Below are 20,604 nucleotides of genomic sequence, written 5' to 3' on the forward strand. Positions count from 1 at the left end.
ATATTATTTTAAACTCTTTAGATCTCACATCAATCTCCAGTCCTATATCCTTGCTCCCCTTTATAGTGAAGCTTCTCAAAATAGTTGACTGTACTCAATGTCTCTATTTCTCATTTGTCATTCTTTCCTGAAACTAATCCAGTTAGGCTTCCATCTCTACTCTTCTATGAAATCATTCTTAATAAGTTCACCAGTAATCTACATTATAATTCTAGTGGTCAGTTATTCCTCATATTAACTTATATCACAGCAATATTTGACATAATTGATTACTTCTTCCTTGAAACATTATTCATTTGGCTTCGGAAGTACCACATTCATGATTTTCTTCCTCATTTTCCTGGCCTTACATGTTCAAGTGCCCAAGGCTCAATCCTTGGCTCTCTTCTCTGTCTACATCCTCATATAGACATTCACTTCCAAGGCTTTACATACCATCTATATGTTCATCGCCGCCATGTTTTTATTTCTTGCTCTTACCTCTTCCTTTATGTCTACTTGTATTAAATTTCACTTGCCCTAAAGGAAGCTCTTGCTTCTTTGACCTCAGCAAACCTGCTTCTCCTCCTCCTCTCAGTAAAAGACATCATCCAGTTGTTTAGTACAAAATTCAAGAGTCATCTTGATCCTTCTCTTTCCCTACATTTTTATCCAGCCCTTCAATAAGACCTGTCAATTCTGTCTTCAAAATACATAGAATTAACCACTTCTCAAAACATTCATTACTTCTGCCCAAGCCACTGTTTTTCACTTGTGTTCTTCCATAAACTCCTAGATTGGTAATACTACAGTAGCCTGAGGAATGTTTGTAAAACTTAGATCACCACGTACACACACACACACACACACACACACACACACACACACACACACACACACACACACACACACACACACCCACCCCCTCTCTTAAAACCCTCCAGAGACTTCCCATGTCACTGAGAGTAAGGTCCACATTTGTAAGTCTGGCTTACAAGGTCCACTGGAGCTCACCCTGCCCATTTGTCCTATCTCAAGACCTACCACTGTGCCTATGCCACTCAGCTGAAACCACACTGACCTTCTAGGTGATTTTTGAATATGTTCAGTTGATTTGTGCCTCAGAGTCTTTGTCTTCATTGTTCCTACTATCTGGAATTCTTTCCCCAAGATCTTCACATGAATCATTCTCTGGCTTCCTTTGGAAGCCTTCTCCCGACTACTATATTTTAACTGTGTCCTTCCCTCATTGCTCTGTCCCTTCACCCTTCTTTATTTTTGATATCCCTTATCACTACCAGATATTACATATGTGAATATGAGTATGTATGTGTTTATTATGTGTCTCTTTCTCTAGAATGGAAGCTTCATTAGAGAAGGAACTTTGGTTAATTTCCACGTACCCATCACGTAGAATAGTACCTGGCACATAGTAAGTGATCAATAAATGTGTTGAATAAATGAATGAACTCTATTAGCTATAGTTATATTACTTTCCAATTTCAGATATGGAAACAGTCTACCACAGCTGGCAGGTTTTCTGACTCCAAGTCTATTCTTTTTCTACCATAGTCACTTGTTTCTGGAACCTTATTTGATCATTCATTTATCCTCATCTGAATTACTAGGGCACCCTGTGTTCCTTTTACAACATTTACTAAATTTTGTCTTCTGCTGTGGCTGATACATGCCTCTCTTTTTTCTTGCCCTCCCCTAGTACCCTTATGAGTGCTTTAATAATTATGAAAGAATGGTAAATTATTTCCTCTTGAAGCTTATAGTATTCGAGTTTCAATGTTAAATTTGATTTTCTTTACACTATCTAGCTTTCTTCTTTTAAAATTAGCATAAAACTCAGGGCTTGAGATTCTTAAAATTTTTATCTAGCAGCATGTAAACTGCTTAAATTTTTTTGGTAACAATAGATTTATTTTATTGACTTTATTTTCAGGATGTAAGCTCTCTCATAACAATATTGGTATCTTGCTTGTGCTTTGTAAAAGGTACTTTAATATGATTGGAAACAGCAGTGTTTTCAAGTTTTTGATAAGAAAGTTTTCCCTTAGTGGATTTACTTACATATAAAAACTTTATTTCCTACTCTGCTCTTCTCCTGGCTATCTTTTTTTTTTTCCACACCTCCCAAGAAGGGGGCTGTATTGATTCAGGGATGGGGGACATTGTATGATGAAGGATGGCTTTCATTTTTCTGTGAAGTAGGTTACAAAGTCACCAGCAGGCCAAGAGAAGGGTAAAGATTCATTTCCACATTTTAATGAGAGGAGGCTGAAATAAGGCAGCAAGAACTGTGGACTTTGCAGCTAATGAGAATCTTTGCCTTTTCTATGTGAGCAGTGAGATAAATCAGGCTAGCTGTTCATGTAGCTACCACCCACAAAGCTGTGAAGAAGGCTGTGATAGCAGATGGTATCCATACACAGTTTGATTTGTTTAGAAACCTACATAAAGAGCAGCATGTGTTTTGTTTTGTTTTTCCCTTAATTACTCAGAGCCAGGGAGACCAGTTTTCAAATAAAACAGTGATATAGCCAGGGAAAAATTATAAAAGAAGAATACAGACAACTATATTTTTAACTGCACCATTTCAGTTTTACAATATTTATTGAGTATCTGCTTCGTTTAAGGCTCTGGACTAGGCCTTACATTTTAAGGGATACAAACAAGAAAGGGTTAAGTATTACACAATGAGTTTAGTTTAATAAGCATGTCATTAGTGCCTTTTATATGCCACCGAAGTGCTGAGAATACAGAAATTAAGACTGTACCCGTCTTCAAGGAGCTTACACAGTAGTGGGGAAAATAAAGTTAATGGATAGTTTCAGAACCACACGGCAGGTACTATGGTAAATGTGTGTCTGGCGCTATAGAAGCTCTGAAGGAAAGGGTGCATAATACCTGGGATTAAGTGAGGATTAGTGAGGAAAGCTTCCTGGAGGAGGCAGAGCCCTAGGGTACAGGCCTAGCTGAGTCTTAAAAGATGAGTAGGTGTAATAAGGTAGATAAAAATGAGGAGTTGGGAGGGATCAGGGCAGGAGGAAGAACATGGGCAAAGACTCAGCAGCAAGAAACACCATGGCTGTTTGGGAAAGATCAAGTACCACTGATGTTACTGAAAATAACATCTGTGAAAGGAGATGAAGCTAGTTAACAGGTCCCAGATTATAGTGGGGTCTGGAGTTTATCCTATATGTCCGTGTTTCCTCAGATGTTGGCTTGTTGACTCTCTGCAACAGAATATCCTAGAATATTCTTAGAAATATAGGTTTAAATCCACCCCAGGATGTGGAAAATAATCCATAATGTTATTTCTGCTCAGAATTGGATTTTCCTATAGGGCTATACAGCATGCTCTGTATTTAATGAATATTTTCTTAAATGATATACTTTGTCAGGTCTACACAAAAACAGTATTTATAAGAGAGTTTGTGTCTTACATTGGTCTTTGGGGAGGTTCCCAAAAGAATAACTATGGTTATAAAGAGCTGCTTATAAAATAAATACAGAGGACAAATATACTGTGTCTTGGGTCCAAACAAAAAGTAATTTGAAAGCCCCGTTCATGACTACATTCTTTTTTAGGATACATTCATATTTTTCTAATACTGTTTGGGGCAAGGATTTCTTGAGACCTCTGTCACTTAGTGCTCAGCTTCTGGGGGTGGGTGGGTGTGTGTGTGTGTGTGTGTGTGTGTGTGTGTGTGTGTGTGTGTGAAAGAGAGAGAGAAATTGTGTATAAAATTTGGGAGAAAGCCATAAATATGGATATGGAAAATGTTGCAAAATAATAAAAGGGGGATATATTTATAAATGTTCCATATCTTTTTTTTTTTTACTATACAGGAATTAGAAAATAAAAGAAGACTACAAAAACAGGCTGCAAGCAGTCAAAGCGCCACAGAGGTTCGCTTGAATAGAGCTCTGGAAGAAGCAGACAAGTATAAATTGGAGTTAAACAAATTAAGGCAAGATAACAAGGTATGGAAAAACTGAATAGCTTTAGTAGTGATTACCTTTGGTACCCTCCTATTTTATGAGAATGTCAAAAATAATAGTTTTAAAATTATAATTCTTGATGTTATAATGAACATTTCTCTTTTCAGAAGAAATATATCAATATGTACATTTCGACATGTTAGGATTATATGCTTGGCTGTTGCCATAATTGGCGGACAGCACAACTCTTTGGAAGCTTCATTTATTTCTTCTTCTACCAAATTTTATTGGGTAACCATATTATATGCCAGACATTTTTCTAATCTCTGAGAAATAAGCAGTGGAATAAAAAGTGTCTTCTGTATCTCAAGTCTTTTATATTCTCTGAACCTCAAATTTCTAATATGTAAAGCGAGGGACTATTTTACAGGGCAGTGGTTCTCAAACTTGGGTACATATCAGAATTGTCTGGAGGGCTTGTTAAAACACAGATTAGCTGGTCCCACCCCCAGAGTTTCTGATTCAGTAGGTCTGAGGTGAGGCCTGAGAATTTGCAGTTTTAACAAGTTCCCAGCTGATTCTGATGTTACTGGTTCTGAAGGCACATTTTGATAACCACTGTTACAGAATTACTGTGATGATCACCATCGTATCTCCAGTGTCTATCTAGCTAATGCTTGGCATAGAATTAGCATTCGATTCCTTCACTATCTGTTGAATAAATGAAGGCTCAAATACTGATGTGTGTGAAAGCTCTTTGTACATTCTATAAATATTGCCTCTTAGTTTTTGGTTCTGTGTTGACCTGAAAAGGCAATAAATGATACTCCATTGGAATCTCTCCCGTAGGACAATATTTAATAATTTAACATTGACTTGGGTATGAAATTAGGAATCACCTTCATTACATACACAGATAATACATTTTGGATTAAGTTAGTAACAACAGAAATAGAACAAAACTGACCTTGATAAAAGTCTCCTCCAACATGTTTAACAGAGGCAAAAATGTGACATAGTTGACTACAGAGTTTTAAAATGTCACCTGTGAGATAGTTTATGCTATATGCTTAGGTTATTTTCATGTTCAAGGGCCATGAATGATGGCACTACTGGAATTTACTAATAGAAGTTATTAAATGAACAAGTTAGAAAGTCATCTTTACAGACTTACCAATAATTAGCATGTTATTAGAGTATTATTTCCAATTTGATGCATTTTAAAGAGATTTTAGAAAAAAAAAAGTAACCACATATGTATCAGGATTTCCTGATTCTTGTTGTAGATTTGACCTCTATATTTAGCATGTATATTAGGAAAGTAGTAAGAAAAATTGGTTTCCATGACAAGAGACAACTCTCCTTATTCTAGCCAGCCATTTTGAAAATTCAAGCAATGAGGACTTGGTATGTTAACAACTCTGTATAAAACCACAACACCATAAAAACAACTTAGATGTGTTCAAATACTTCTAACCATAGGTCTGCATTATGGGTGATTGATTTAAACATAGTGGGATAACATTTTGTAGTATATATTGCTTACTATTTACTATAAAGTAGACATTTGAGATCAGAATTCTTAAATGTAACTTATTTCAGATTTCTGAAAAACTGAATATCTTAAACTTTTGTCAATTATTTTGCCTATTTCTAAGTTTTGTATTTGAGGGATGTTTTGGGATATGCAATAACTTTGTGCTTGGGGTCTAATCTGTGCATAAGTTTTCTTTTGTGAGCAGGTGTATTTTTTCTATTTCAATTTGTACTTTGCTTCTCATTCTGATCAGACATATAGTTAATAAGTAATTAAAGTTATTCAGGTATATATGTTTAAGAAAATATGACAGGGAAGTAGTAAGGTTTCCATAAAATAGGACAAGATTACTTCATAGTCATCAGAAAGTTAAAGATCTATTTTAAAAATGATAAACTTACTTCCACAGATATTAGGAAACAAGTCATTTGGCTTTTAAAGTAAGAGTAACTTCTGAAATGAAGTCGGTCACCTTAAACCCAAGGCTGTTTGAGTGCATGGACCCAAACTGTCTCATTCACTATGATTTCTTGGCACATAGTAACTGCCTCTGAAACACATTGAATGCAGGAACTATGAAAGTGATGGTTTAACTGGACTTCTACTTAAAAACAAAGCGTTTGATTAGACGTTTGCCTGAAATCCATTTAAAATATGACACCAAAGTCCATGTTACTTCATTTAAGAATGGATAATTTCTAATTCTTCATTAATTTATTTAGAAATATTGATGAGGGCCTGCTAGGTACCTGCAGGCTAGAGATACAAAGGTGATTTAAAAATAGGTGTCCTTGCAGTCATGTACCTTATGTTGGAGTGGAGAAACTGGATGTTTTAAATAATCCATTAAGCAAAACCAAGATAATTTAGATAATTATCTAATTTAGATAATCTGTCAAGCAAAACTAAGGTACAACGGTGTTAAATGCTGTGGAGGATATGTGGTGCTCTGAGTAAGTAACCAAATGTAATGCTAAGATCTGCATAATATGTGGGAGTTATGCCAACTGGCTCTTTAGGCCATGGTTAAGGATTTTAGTTTTCATCCAAAGAGCAGTGCAAATCCACTGTACAATTTTTCTCTGTAGAGAATCAACTGGAAGGTGCCCAGAATGGATGTGGATAGACTGGTCAAGAGTAACAGTGTAAGACAGAGATGATATAGCTTGGACTAAAGTATAGGGGTAGAAATGGAAAGAAACGAAGTATCAAAAAACACATGCAGGAGGGCTTAGTGATGGACTGGATATGGGTTTGTAGGAAAGGGAAGCCTAAGAGAGGATTTTTTGTTTTTATCCCTGGTTTTCATAACTAGATAAATAGTGCTATTTAGTGAAATAAAAAACACTGGAGTAGGTTTGGGGAGAAAATTATGAGTTGTTCTATAACATCTTAAGTTTGAAGTTACTCTGAGAAACCTTAGAGAAGTCTGCACAGAGATAGGAAGACAGGATAGGCGAAAGGAAGGGAGAAGCAAGGGCCTAGAAATGTGTGTGAAAAATTCTAGTACTTCAGGAGTGGTCAATAGTGTTGAATACTGCTGAGAGGTCAAATTCTGTGAAAACTGAAAAAATTTGCTGGATTTAACAACACAGAAGTGACTTTAGACATGTTTTGGTAAGAGTGATAGGAAAGAAGCTAAATTCAAGGGGGATAAAAAATGAATGCAGATGAGCAAATAGAGACAGTGAACATCTGTAATTCTTTCAAGATGCTTAGCTAAAGGGTAGAGCTGGAGGGACATAAAGAGTTGAGTGAGGGCCAGGCATGGTGGCTCATGCCTGTAATCCCAGCACTTAGGGAGGCTGAGGTGAGAGGATCGCTTGAGCCCAGGAGTTCAAGACCAGCCTGGACAATATAGTGAGATGCTGTCTCTACAAGAAAACATTTTTAAAAGTAGCTGGGTGTGGTGGCACACACCTGTAGTCCCTGCTACTCAGGAGGCTAAGGCAGGAGGATTGCTTGAGCCCAGGAGTTTCGAGGCTTACAGTGAGCTGTGATCATAGCACTGTACTCCGGCCTGGGTGACAGAGTAAGACGCTGTCTCTGGTGGGGGCGGGAGGAAGAGTTGGGTGAGGTTTTTTTTAATGAGTTAACTATATAGAATAGATTTTACATGTATAGTTCAATGAGTTTTGGCTCTTATAACATCTATGTAACACCACTTCAATCAATATATAAGTTGGCCCTTTGTATCCATGGGTTCTGCATCTGCTGATTCAACCAACTGAGGATTGAATATATTTGGCAGACAGAGGGGAGAAAAAACAAACACACACAAAAAAGAAAATAACAATGCAACAATAAAAAATAATACAAATAAAAAATACAATATAACTACTATTTACATAGCATTTACATTGTATCAGGTATTATAAGTAATCTAGAGATGATTTAAAGTATACAGGAAGATAGCATTTACATTGTATCAGGTATTATAAGTAATCTAGAGATGATTTAAAGTATACAGGAAGATATGTGTGAGCAGTGGCATCTGCAGATTTTGGTATGGGGGCAAGGGAGATCCTGGAACTGATTCCCAATAGATACCAAAGGGTGACTGTATAGAATATTTTCATTACCCCCAGAAAGTTCCATTGTATCCCTTTTTAGGCCTCTCTCAGAGTCCACTGTTCTGATTTCCTTGTGCTTGAATTTCATATAAATGGAATCGCAGAGCATGTACTCTTCTTTGTGTAGCTTCTTTCACTCAGCATAATATTGAGATTCATCCATATTGTGATTTTTTTTTCTTGATCAGTCTTGCTAATGAGTTATCACTATTTTCTAAGAACAAACTTTTGGTTTTGTTTTCTGTATTCTCTGTTTTTTATTTCACTGAATTCTCCCTATTGTATCTTTTTGTCTACTTGCTTTGGTTTTAATTTGCTCTTCTATTTTTAACTTCTGAAGTTGAAGGCTTAGATTGTTGATTTTACACACTTCTTTCCTGACAGCATTAAAGCTACGATTTCCCTCGAAGTGATACTTTAGTGATATCCTAAAATTTTTTATTTGCCTATCTTTAAGTATATTTCTATTTTTATGTTTTCATTTATTGGGATATAATTGGCATACAATAAACCTGTACATATTTAGTGTAAAATTGGATGAGTTTTGATTACATATTTACCTGTGAAATAATCACCACAATAAAGATAGTATCTGTTATCCCCAAAAGTTTCCTCATGTCCCTTTTATAATCTATGCCTTTGTCCCAGCCCCTATCCCCAGGCAACTCATTTGCTTTTTCTAGAATTTTATATTCTTTTTTAAATGTCTCTTCTTTCACTCAGTACAATTATTTTGAGATTCATCCGTGTTGCATGTAACAATAGTTCATTTTTAAAAATTTTGCCCATGGTATGAATATACCAAAATTTGTCCATCCATTCACCTGTTGATGGACATTTGGGTTGTTTCTAGGTTTGGGCTATTTTGAATAAAGCTGCCATGAACATTCATGTATAAGTCTTTGTGTGAACATGTGCTTTCTTTTTTCTTGGGTAAATACTTAGGAGTCTTTCAAGGAATCTGCCCATTTCATCTGTGTTGTCAAGTTTATCAGCATAAAGTTTTTTATAGTATTTCCTTATTGTCCTTTGACTATTCCTCCTACATTCTTGAGTTTTCCTCCAATTCCTCATTTTTGTATTGGTAATTTGTGTCTTCTTTTCTTTTCCTGATCAGTCTTAACTATACGTTTACTAATTCTAAATTAGTATTATTTCATTGATTTCTCTTTTACTGATTTCTGCTCTTTGTTGTTTCTTTCCCTCTCTTTGGGTTCTTCTTGTTCTTTTTCTAATTTCTTAAAATGGAAGTAGACTGTTGATGATTTGAAGCCTTTCTTTTTTCCTAATATAAACATTTAACACTGTAAATTTTCCTCTATGAATTCCTTTAGCTACTTCTCACAAATTTTGATTTTTTTTGTATTTTCATTTTCATTCCACTTAAATTACTTCATTTTCTTTTTCATTTCTTATTTGACCTATGGGTTATTTAGAAGTTTGTCATTTCATTTTCAAATATTTGGGGATTTTCCCAGATACCATTCCTATTGATTTAATTTAATTCTATCATGGACAGAGAATGCATTTGGTCTTATTTATCTAAATTTATGAATACTTATTTTATGGTCCAGAATATGGTTTAAATTGGTAAATGTTGCACATGCCCTTGAAAGGAATGTGTATTCTCCATTTGTTGGGTGGAGTATTCTATAAATTTCAATTATGTCAAGTTGCTTGCTGGTGATGTTCAAGACTTCTGTATCTTTACATATTTTCTGTGTACTTGTTCTATCAGTGATTAAGAGAGGGGTACTGAACTTTGAAGAGAATTGTGGATTTGTCTATTCCCCTTACAGTTTTATTAATTTTTTCATCATGTATTTTGAAACTCTGTTATTATTAACACATTATTAACATAATATTAACATTCAGGATTGTTATGTCCTCTTGATGAACTGAGCCCTTTATTATGATGGCTGTTTTTATTCCTGGTAATAGTCTGTTTTATGATATAGGATGAGTATCCCTTATCCAAAATTCTTGGGACCAGAGTGTTTCAGATTTTGGATTTTTTTTAGATTTTGGGATATTTACATTATACTTTCTGGTTGAGCATCCCTAATCTGAAAATCTAAAACCTGAAATGCTCCAATGAGCAAATTTTATCTTGGTCATGCTGGCATTCAAAAAGTTTCAGATTTTGGAGCATTTTAGATTTTTGGATTAGGGATACTTGACCTGCATTACCTTGTTTAGTATTTAAGCAACTTAAGGTTTATTTAAAGTAGTGTTAGATTGTCTTCTCTTTTTCCACCCTTTTACTTGTAGATCCTTTGTGTCTTGTAGGCAGCATATAGTTGAGTTTTCCTTTAGAAAAATTCAACCTGACAATCTCTAACTTTTTAATTGCGGTGTTTGCACAATTACATTTAATATAATTATTAATATGGTTGGCATTAAGTCTATTAACTAGCTATTTGTTTTTATTTGACTCATATGTTCTTTCTTTCCTTTCTTTTTCTGCCACCTTTTGAAATTCCTTTTTTAATGATTCCGTTTTATCTTCTGTATTGGCTCATTATCTGTACCACTTTGTGTATGTTTTAGCATTTATTACATACATCTTTAACTTATCGCTGTCTACCTTCAAGTAGTATTATAGCATTTTATGAATAATGTAAAAACCTTTTAGCAGTATACTTCCATTACTGTCTCCTGCCCTTTCTGCTTTTGGTTGGTTTTTTTTTTTTTTGAGACAGGGTCTCATTATATCACCCAGGCAGGAATGCAGTGGTGTGCTCATAGCTCACTGCAGCCTTGAACTCCTGGGCTTAAGGGATCCTCCCACCTTAGCCTCCCAAGTAAGTGGGACTGTAGGCACATGCCACCATGTGTTGCTCATTAGAAAAATTTTATTTTTGTAGAGATGGAAACTCACAGTCCAGGCTGATCTCAAACTCCTGGGCTTAAGTGATCTGCCCACCTTGGCCTCCCAAAGTGCTGGGATTACAAGCATGAGCCACCACACTTTTCCACTTATATTTTACGTATACATTAATACAAACTCCACGCTACATTGTTAATTTCAAGGTTTTAATTATGGTAAGTTACACATGAAATTTATCCTCTTAAACATGTTTTAAGCATATAGTTCGGTAGTATTATGTACATTCACATTGTTGTGCACCCACTCTTCAGAACACTTTTCATCTTGCAAAAACTGAAACTCTATACCCAGTAAGCAGCTCCCTATGTTCCCCTCTTCAGCCTCTGGCAACCACCATTGTATGTTCTATCTCTGTAAATTTACTCTACTATGTATGAGTGAAATCGTATAGTATTTGTCTTTCAGTGCCTTGCTTGTTTCACTTAACATAATGTTCTCAAGGTATGTTGTAGCATGTGTCAGAATTTCATTCCTTTTTAAGACTGAATAATAATCCATTGTAGTTATAAACCACATTTTGTTTATTCATCCATTGATGGACACTTGGGTTGCTTCCACTTTTTGGCTAGGGTGAATAGTGCTCCTATGAACACGGGTGTAGAAATATCTTAGAGACTCTGCTTTCAATTCCTTTGGGTACCCAGAAGTGGAAGTGTCAGATCATAGGTAACCCTCTTTCAATTTTTTGAGGAACTGCCATAGTATTTTCCATAGCAGCTGTGCCATTGTACATTCCCAGTAATAGTGCACAAGTGTTCCAGTTTCTCCACATTCTTGTGAACACTTACTTTCTGGTTTTTTGATAGTAGCCATCCTAAATGGTAAGAGGTGATATTTTATTGTGGTTTTGATTGCATTTCCCTAATGATTAGTGATGATGAGCTTCTTAGGCATTTGTATATCTTCTTTGGAGAAATGTCTATTCAAGTCCTTGCCCTTTTTTTTTTTTTTGAGTTACATTCCCATTATCAGATGTATGTTTTACAAGTATTTTCTCCCATTCCATAGGTTGCTTTGTCACACTGTTGATTATGTCCTTTGATGCACAGAAGTTTTTAGTTTTGATATAGTCTAGTTCATGTATTTTTTGCCACCTGTACTTTTTTGGTGTCATATCAAAGAAATCCTTGCCAAATCCAATGTAATGAATTTCCCTTATGTTACCTTCTAAGAGTCTTATAGCTTTAGCTCTTATATTTATGTCTTAGATCCTTTTGAGTTAATTTTTGTATATGGCATGAGGTCGGGTTACACCTTCATTCTTTTGCATGTTTCCTGGTTTCCTGGAACCATTGTTAAAGAGACTGTCCTTTGCCCATTGAATATTCTTGGCACTCTTCTCAAAAATCATTTAATCATATATGTGAGGGTTTATTTCTGAGTTCTGTTCTCTACACCATTGGTCCACATGTCTGTCTTTATGCTAGCACCACACTATTTTAATTACTGTAGCATTGTTAAAAGATTTGAAATTAGGAAGTGTAGACCTCCAACTTTGTTCTTCTTTTGTAAGATTGTTGCTACAGTTTGGATGTTTCTCCCCTCCAAACCTCGTGTTAAAATTTAATCTCCAATGTTAGAGGTGGGGCCTGATGGGAAGTGTTTGGGTCATGAGGGCAAATCCCTCATGAATGGCTTGGTGCTGTTTTTGAGGTAGTGAGTGAGCTCTCATTTTATTAGTTCCTGTGAGAGTTCCCCCAAGAGCTAGCAGTTAAAGAGAGCCTGGCATCTCCCTCCCTTTTGCCATGTGCTCTCTACACATGTGGCTCCCCTTTGCCTTCTGCCATGAGCGGAAGTTTCCTGAGGCGCTCACCAAAGCAGATGCTGGCATGCTTCTTGTGCAGCCTGCAGAAAACTATGAGCCAAATAAACCTCTTTTCTTTATGAATTACCCAGCCTCAGGTATTCCTTTGTAACAACACAAATGGATTAAAATATTTGGTTTGGCTCTTTGGGATCTTTTGAGATTCTATATGAATTTAAGGATGGATTTTTCTATTCCTGTGAAAAACACTGTTGGGATTTTAATAGGGATTGCATTAAATCTGTAGATCACTTAAGGTAATATTGATATCTTAATCATATTAAGTCTTCCAATCCATGAACATAAGATGTCTTTGCATTTATTGGTCCTCAATTTCTTTCAGAAAAATTTTATAGTTTTCAGTATATAAGTCTTTCACCTCCTTTGTTAAGTTTATTCCTAAGTATTTTATTCTTTTTGATGCTGTTGTAAATGGAATTGTTTTCTTAATTTCCTTTTTGGAGTATTTATTGTTAATATACAGAAACAATTCATTTTTGTATATTCTGTATGCTGCAACTTTGCTGAATATATGTATCAGTTTTGATGGTTTTCTTTTAGAATATTTAAGGGTTTCTACATATAAGATGTCCTCTATGAATACAGATAATCTTATTTCTTCCTTTCCAATTTGGATGCTTTTTATTTCTTTTTCTGCCCTAACTGCTCTAGCTGGGACTAACAGTACTATGGAGAATAGAAATGGCAAAAATGAGTATCTTTATTTTGATCCTAATCATAGAGGAAAAGCTTTCTGTCTTTCATCATTGAGTATGTTGATAGCTGTGGGCTTTTCATAATGGCCTTTATTATGTTTAGGTAATTTTCTTTTATACCCAGTTTAATTTTTTTTTTATCATGAAGAGTGTTGAATCTTGTCAAATGCTTTTCTTTTTTGGAGACAGAGTCTTGCTCTGTTGCCTGGACTAGAGTGCCATGGTGTCAGCCTAGCTCATAGCAACCTCAATCTCCTGGGCTTAAGCAATCCTTCTGCCTCAGCCTCCCGAATAGCTGGGACTGCAAGCATGTGCCACCATGCCTGGCTAATTTTTTCTATGTATTTTTAGTTGTCCAGATAATTTCTATTTTTTAGTAGAGATGGGGTCTCGCTCTTGCTTGGCTGGTCTCGAACTCCTGATCTCGAGTGATCCTCCTGCCTCAGCCTCCCAGAGTGCTAGTTGTCAAATGCTTTTCTGCATGTCAACTGAGATGAGCATCTGGGTTCTTTCCTTTATTCTGTTAATGCGGTATATAGTTCACCCTTGAACAACATAGGTTGAACTATACAGATCTACTTATATGAGGATTTTCTTCTAGCTCTGCCACCCCTGAGACAGCGAGACCAACCCCTCCTTTTCCTTCTCTACCTCCTCAGCCTATTCAATGTGAAGACCATGAGGATGAAGACCTTTATGATGATTCAAGTCCACTTAATGAATACTAAAAATATTTTCTTTTCCTTATGATTTTCTTAACATTTTTTTCTCCAGCTTTTTTTGTTGTAAGAATACAGAATGTAATGCTTATAACATACACAATATGTGCTAATCAAGTGTTTATGCTACTGATAAGGTTTCCAGTCAAAAGTAGGCTACCAGTAGTTAAGTTTTGGAGGGGGTCAAAAAAATTATATGCAGATTTTTGACTGCATGGGGAGTTGGCACCCCTAACCACAATGTTATTCAACGGTATTAACGATGATGTTTGTAGGTTGAACCATCTTTCCTTTCCAGCAGTAAATCTCACATGCTAATTATGTATACTCCTTTTATTATGCTGCTGAATTTGGTTTTCTATTATTTTGTTATGGATTTTTACATCAGTATTCATCAGGGATATTGGTCTGTAGTTCTCTTTTCTTGTAGTGTCTTTGACCATGGTATCTGGTTAATGCTGGCCTCACAGAATGAATTTGGAAGTATTCTGTCCTCCTCAGTTTTTTGGAAGTGTTTCAGGATGATTGATGTTAATTCTTTGTTAAATGTTTGGTAGAATTCACCAGTGAAGCCATCTGGTCCTAGGCTTTTCTTTGTTGAGAGATTTTTGATTACCGATTCAATCTCCTTATGAGTTATAGGTCCATTCAGAATTTCTATTTATTATTCAGTTTGGTAGGTAGTGAGTTTCTAAGTATTTATCTGTTTTATCTAGGTTGTCCAATTTCTTGACTATAATTGTTCATAGTATTTTCTTATAATCCTTTTTGTATTTGTAAAATTGGTTATAATGCTCCTTTCATTTCTGATTTTAGTTGTTTCAATCTTTTTTTTCCTCATAAGTCTAGCTAAAGGTTTATCAATTTGTAGATCTTTCCAAGGAATCAACTGTTTCATTTTATTTTCTGTTCTCTAATTCATTTATCTCTCTTATAGTCTTTATTATTTCCTATTTCTATTAGCTTTGGGTTTAGTTATTTCTTTTTCTAGTTCCTTAATGTGTAAAGTTAGGTTGATTTGAGATCTTTCTTCTTTTCTGCAGGGAGGTGGCCATGCTCCCAGCAAAAATCGGGTCCCTTTGGTAGGGTTGCAAAGGATAAGAAAATAATAGAAAATGGAAAATAATGGAAATAAAAGAATACACAGAGATGAAGATATAGTTTTATAGATTTATAAAGATTATAGGCAAAGTGGGTGCTCAGGGGGCCTGGATTTCTCCGTCAATCTCAAAGGCCACGAGTGAAGTTTTACATGGTCATTTATAGGTACAGTGATCAGTTGCCAGGGGTAATGGATTTACATAACAACAGGTAGTTCCTCTTAGGTTAACAGTTTTTCAAAAGGCTTCTACAGATCCCTTAACTAATTCTATCTACGTGAACAAATGGTTACAAAATCTTTCAAAGACTAACTTCTAAGTCCTAAGGTAAATTTATTTCTTAATAGAGGGGTTAAACAGAGACATATTGGCTCCATATTTCCTTTATCAGGTTATTGTGAATGGAGACAGGTAGTCTGGAGGTTTAAGCAGGAACTGTCCCTTGGGCTAATTGCTTATAGCCAGAGGTGGCTGTCTTTTCGGGCAGGCACTCTTTGATCAGCTCTCATCCTGTAGTTTTTAGCAGACCTGCCTTGCTTTACAAAGCAAGTCCAAACCTTTAGGTCTGAGAATCACGGTGCCTTGTGGGATTCAGCCGCTACTGTCTTTCAGAGATGCCCTCCTGAGGTGAAACAGCTTTCGATATGCAAACTAACACCTTCACATATTCTTTCAGGGCAAAGCTCTGAAAAACTCCCGAGACGTTTCCTGTCTCCAATATATTTATATTAATTCATGGAGCAACACTTTTCTAATGTGAGCACTTACAGCTATTAACTTCCCTCTTAGCAGTGTTTTATACTCTATCCTATAAGTGTTTACATATGTGGTTTTGTTTTCATGAGTCAAAATATTTTCTAATTTCATCTTTAATGATTTCATCTTTAATCTGTTGGTAGTTTGAATGTGTTGTTTAATTCCTACATATTTATGGATTTTCCAGTTTTCCTTCTGCTATCGATTTCTAATTTCATTCCACTGTGATTGGAAAAGATACTTTGTATGATTCATTTATTAAGACTTGTTTTTGGCCTACCATGACCTGTCCTGGAGAATGTTTCATGTATACTTGAGAAAATTGTATTCTGCTATTGTTGGGAAGAGTGTTCTATATGTCTTAGGTCCAGTTGGTCTATAGCATTGTTCAAGTTCTGTATTTCCTTACTGATCATCTGTCTGGTGGTTCTATCCATTATTGAGAGTGGGCTATTGAAGTCTCTTACTATTATAGAGCTATCTATTTCTCCCTCTCTAAGTCTGTCAGTGTTAGTTTCATATATTTATGGGCTCTAATGTTTGGTGCATATATATTTATAATTGTTATATCTTCTTGGTGAATTGACCCTTTTGTCATATAATGTCTTTCTGTTGTCTATTTTAACAATTTTGACTTAAAATCTATTTTCTCTGACATTAGTATAGCCACTCCTGCTTTCCTTGGATTACCATTTGTATAATTTTTTTATCCTTTTACTTTCAACCTGTACATGTCTTTAGATCTAAAGCGAGTGTCCTGTAGACAGCATATAGTTGGGTCCTGTTAGTTTTTTTTTTTTTTTTTTCATCTTACAATATAGTTTTTATTTTATTTTTTTATTTCAGGATATTATGGGGATACAAACGTTTTGGTTACAAGTAATGACTTTGCCTCGCCCAAGCCAGGGCTAGAGGTGTGCCTTACCCCATACAGTGCACATTGCATCCAGTAGTTGTGAGTTTACCCATGCCCACCCCCACCTTACTGATACCCAATGGATATTACTACCATGTAAGCACCTTAGTGTTGATCAATTAGTAACAATTTGATGGCAAGTACATGTGCTGCTTATTTTTCCATTCTTGTGATATCTAACTTCAAAGGATGGACTCAAGCTCTATCTGGGATAATATAAGAGATGCTAGATCACCATTGTTTTTTGTAATTGAGTAGTATTCCATAGTATACATATACCACATTTTATTAATCCACTCATGTACTGAAGGGCACTTGGGTTGTTTCCACATCTGTGCAATTTTGAATTGTGCTGCCATAAACATTTGAGTGCAGATGTCTTTATTATAGAACGTCTTTTTTTTTCCTTTTGGTAGATGCCTAGTAGTGGGATTGCTGGATCAAATGGTATTTCTATTTTTAGCTCTTTTAGGTATCTCCAAATTATTTTCTACAGGGGTTGTACTAATTTACAGTCCTACCAGCAGTGTAAGAGGGTTGCAATCTCTCCACATCCATACCAGCATTTGTCATTTTGGGACTTTTTGATAAAGGCCATTCTCACTGGAGTTAGGTGATATTTCATTGTGGTTTTGATTTGCATTTCCCTAATGATTAGAGAGGTTGAGCATTTTTTTATATGTTTGCTGGCCATTATTCTGTCATCTTTTGAAAAGTTTCTGTTCATGTCCTTTGCCCATTTATGGATGGTGTTGTTTGATTTTTTTCTTGTTGATTTTCTTAAATTCTGTATAGATTCTTGTTATCAGCCCTTTATCAGATGTGTAGAAAGCAAATATTTTCTCCCATTCTGTTGGTTGTCTGTTTGCTCTAATGATAGTTGCCTTCAGTGTGCAGGAGCTTTTTAATTTGATCAGGTCCCATTTATTTATTTTTGTTGCTGCTATGATTGCTTTGGGGTCATCTTCATAAATTCTTTGCCTAGGCCAATGTCTATAAGAGTTTTCCCAACATTTTCTAGAATTCTTAAGGTTTCATGCCTTAGGTTTAAGTCTGTTACCCATTTTGAGCTGATTTTTGTGAGAGGTGGGGATCCAGGTTTCCCAGCACCATTTATTTAATAGAGATTCTTTTCCCCAATGAATATTTTTGTCTGCTTTGTCAAAGATTAGATGACAATATGCAGACGGTTTCATATCTGGGTTCTCAGTCCTGTTCCAAAGGTCTATATCTCCATTCTTATGCCAGTACCATGCTGTTTGATTACTATAGCCTTGTGGTAAAGCTTGAAGTCTGGTAGACTGATATCTCCCTGTTTGTTCTTTTTGCTTAAGATTGCTTTGGCTATACGAGGTCTTCTCTGATTCCATACAAAGCGTAGAATTATTTTTTCTAGATCTATAAAGAATGATGATGGTACTTTGAAAGGGATTGCATTAATTTTGTAGATCACTTTAGGTAGTATGGACATTTTAAAAATACTGATTCTGCCAATCCATGAGCATGGTAGATTTTTCCATCTGTTTCCATCTTCTACAATTTCTTTTCTCAGTGTTTCATAGTTATCCCTATGTATGTCTCTCACCTCTTTCATTAAATATATTGCTAGATATTTAATTTTATTTGAAGCTATTGTTAAAGGTATTGCATTTTTGATTTGATTTTCGGCTTGACTGTTATTGGTGTATACGAATGCCACTGATTTGCGTGCATTGATTTTGTATCCTGAGACTTTACTGAATTCATTTATCAATTCCAGGAGTCTCTTGGTTGAATTATTGGAGTTTTCTAGATACAATATCATATCATCGGCAAAGAGTGAGAGTTTGATCTCTTCTGCCCCCATTTGGACACCCTTAATTCCTCTCTCTTGTCTAATTGCTCTGGCAAGGACTTCCAGCACTATGTTGAATAGAAGTGGAGATAGTGAGTGGGCAACCTTGTCTGGTTCCAGTTCTAAATGGGAATGTTTTCAATTTTTCCCTATTCAGGATGCTATTGGCTGTAGATTTATCATATATGGCCTTAATAATTTTAAAGTATGTCTCATTTATGCTATTTTGTTAAGAGTTTTTATCATAAAGGTGTGCTGGATTTTGTCAAATGCTTTTTCTGCATCTATTGAGAGAATCATGTGGTCTTTGTTCTTGTTTTTATTTATGTGGTGAATTGCATTTATAGATGTGCATATGTTGAACCAGGCTTGCATCCTCTGGAATAAAGCTCACATGGTCATGATGAATTTTTTTTTGATATGTTATTGGATTTGATTTGCTAAGATTTTGTTGAGGATTTTTGCATCTATATTCATGAGCAATATTGGTCTGTAGTTTTCTTTTTTTGTTGTGTCCTTTCCAGAGTTTGGTATCAAGGTGATACTCGCTTCGTAGAATGAGTTGGGGAGCATACCATCTTTCTCAATGTTGTGGAATAATTTCTGCAGTATAGGTATGAGTTCTTTGTAGGTTTGGTAAAATTCAGGTGTGAACCTGTCTGGTCCAGGACTTTTTCTTGTTGGAAAGTTTTTAATTGCTGCTCTGATTTCTGTGCTTGATATTGGTCTGTTCAGGCATTGTTTCCTCCTGGTTGAATTTAGGGAGGTTGTATGTTTCCAAGAATTTGTCCATTTCCTCCACATTATATAGATTTTTACAGTATTCAAAGATGTTTTTTATTTCTGTGATGTCTGTGGTGACCTCTCCTTTTTCATTTCTAATTGAGTTTATTAGAGTCCTTTCATTTCTAGTTCTTGTCAATCTAGCAAGAGGGCTATTAATTTTTTTTATCTTTTTGAAAAACAAACTTTTGGTTTTATTGATCTTCTGTATAGTTCTTTTATTCTCAATTTCATTTAGTTCTGCTCTGCTCTTATTTTTTTTCTTCTGCTAGGTTTAGAATTAATTTGCTCTTCCTTTTCCAGTTCCTTGAGATGGTTTATTAGTTTGTTGATTTTTGAGCTTTCTGTAGTTTGGATGTGAGTATTTAATGTCTTAGTTTTCCTCTCAGAAATGCTTTTGCTGTATCCCAGAGATTTTGATAACTTGTGTCCCCAATTATCATTTAGTTCGAAGAATCTTTTGATTTCTATCTGTATCTCCTCTTTGACCCAATAGTCATTCAGCAATAGATTATTTAATTTCCATGACTTCCTGAAGTGGTGAGTGTTTCTGTTGGAATTGAACTCAATTTTATACCACTGTGGTCTGAGAAGATGGTATAATTTCTATTTTTTTAAATTTGTTGAGGTCTGATTTGTGGCCTATAATGTGATTGATTTTGGAGAAAGTTCCATGGGCTGATAAGAAGAATGTGTATTTGGCTTTATTTGGGTGGAATGTTCTGAAGATATCTGTTAGACCCTTTTGTTCTAGAACTCTGTTTAAGTCCATTATTTCTTTGCTTATTTTCTGCTTGGAAGATCTCTCCTGTTCAGTCAGTGGGGTGTTGAAATCCCCAGCTACTATGGCAATAGTGTTTATCATGCTATTTAGATCAAACAGGGTTTGCTTTATGTATCTGGGCGCTCCTGTGTTGGGTGCATAAATATTAAGAATTGTTAAGTCTTTTTGTTGGATTTTTCCTTTCACCATTATATAGTGACCATCTTTTGTCCTTCCTTAGTTTGCTTTTTTTTTTTTTTTTTTTGAGACAGAGTCTCAC

The 20,604-nt window shown here is 35.4% G+C and overlaps 1 protein-coding gene across 1 annotated transcript in view; it reads left to right on the forward strand.

Annotated features, from left to right (window-relative positions):
• Positions 1–20,604, forward strand: part of TEX9 (testis expressed 9) — a 77,458-nt gene that overhangs the window by 34,300 nt on the left and 22,554 nt on the right. The window contains exon 10 of the mRNA XM_012658036.1: positions 3,841–3,975. Coding sequence (XP_012513490.1) covers positions 3,841–3,975 — 135 coding nt within the window. The remainder of the gene's footprint in view (positions 1–3,840; positions 3,976–20,604) is intronic.

Source organism: Propithecus coquereli, unplaced genomic scaffold (assembly GCF_000956105.1).
Source record: "Propithecus coquereli isolate 6110/MARCELLA unplaced genomic scaffold, Pcoq_1.0 Scaffold57, whole genome shotgun sequence".
NCBI classification, from domain to species: Eukaryota; Metazoa; Chordata; class Mammalia; order Primates; family Indriidae; genus Propithecus; species Propithecus coquereli.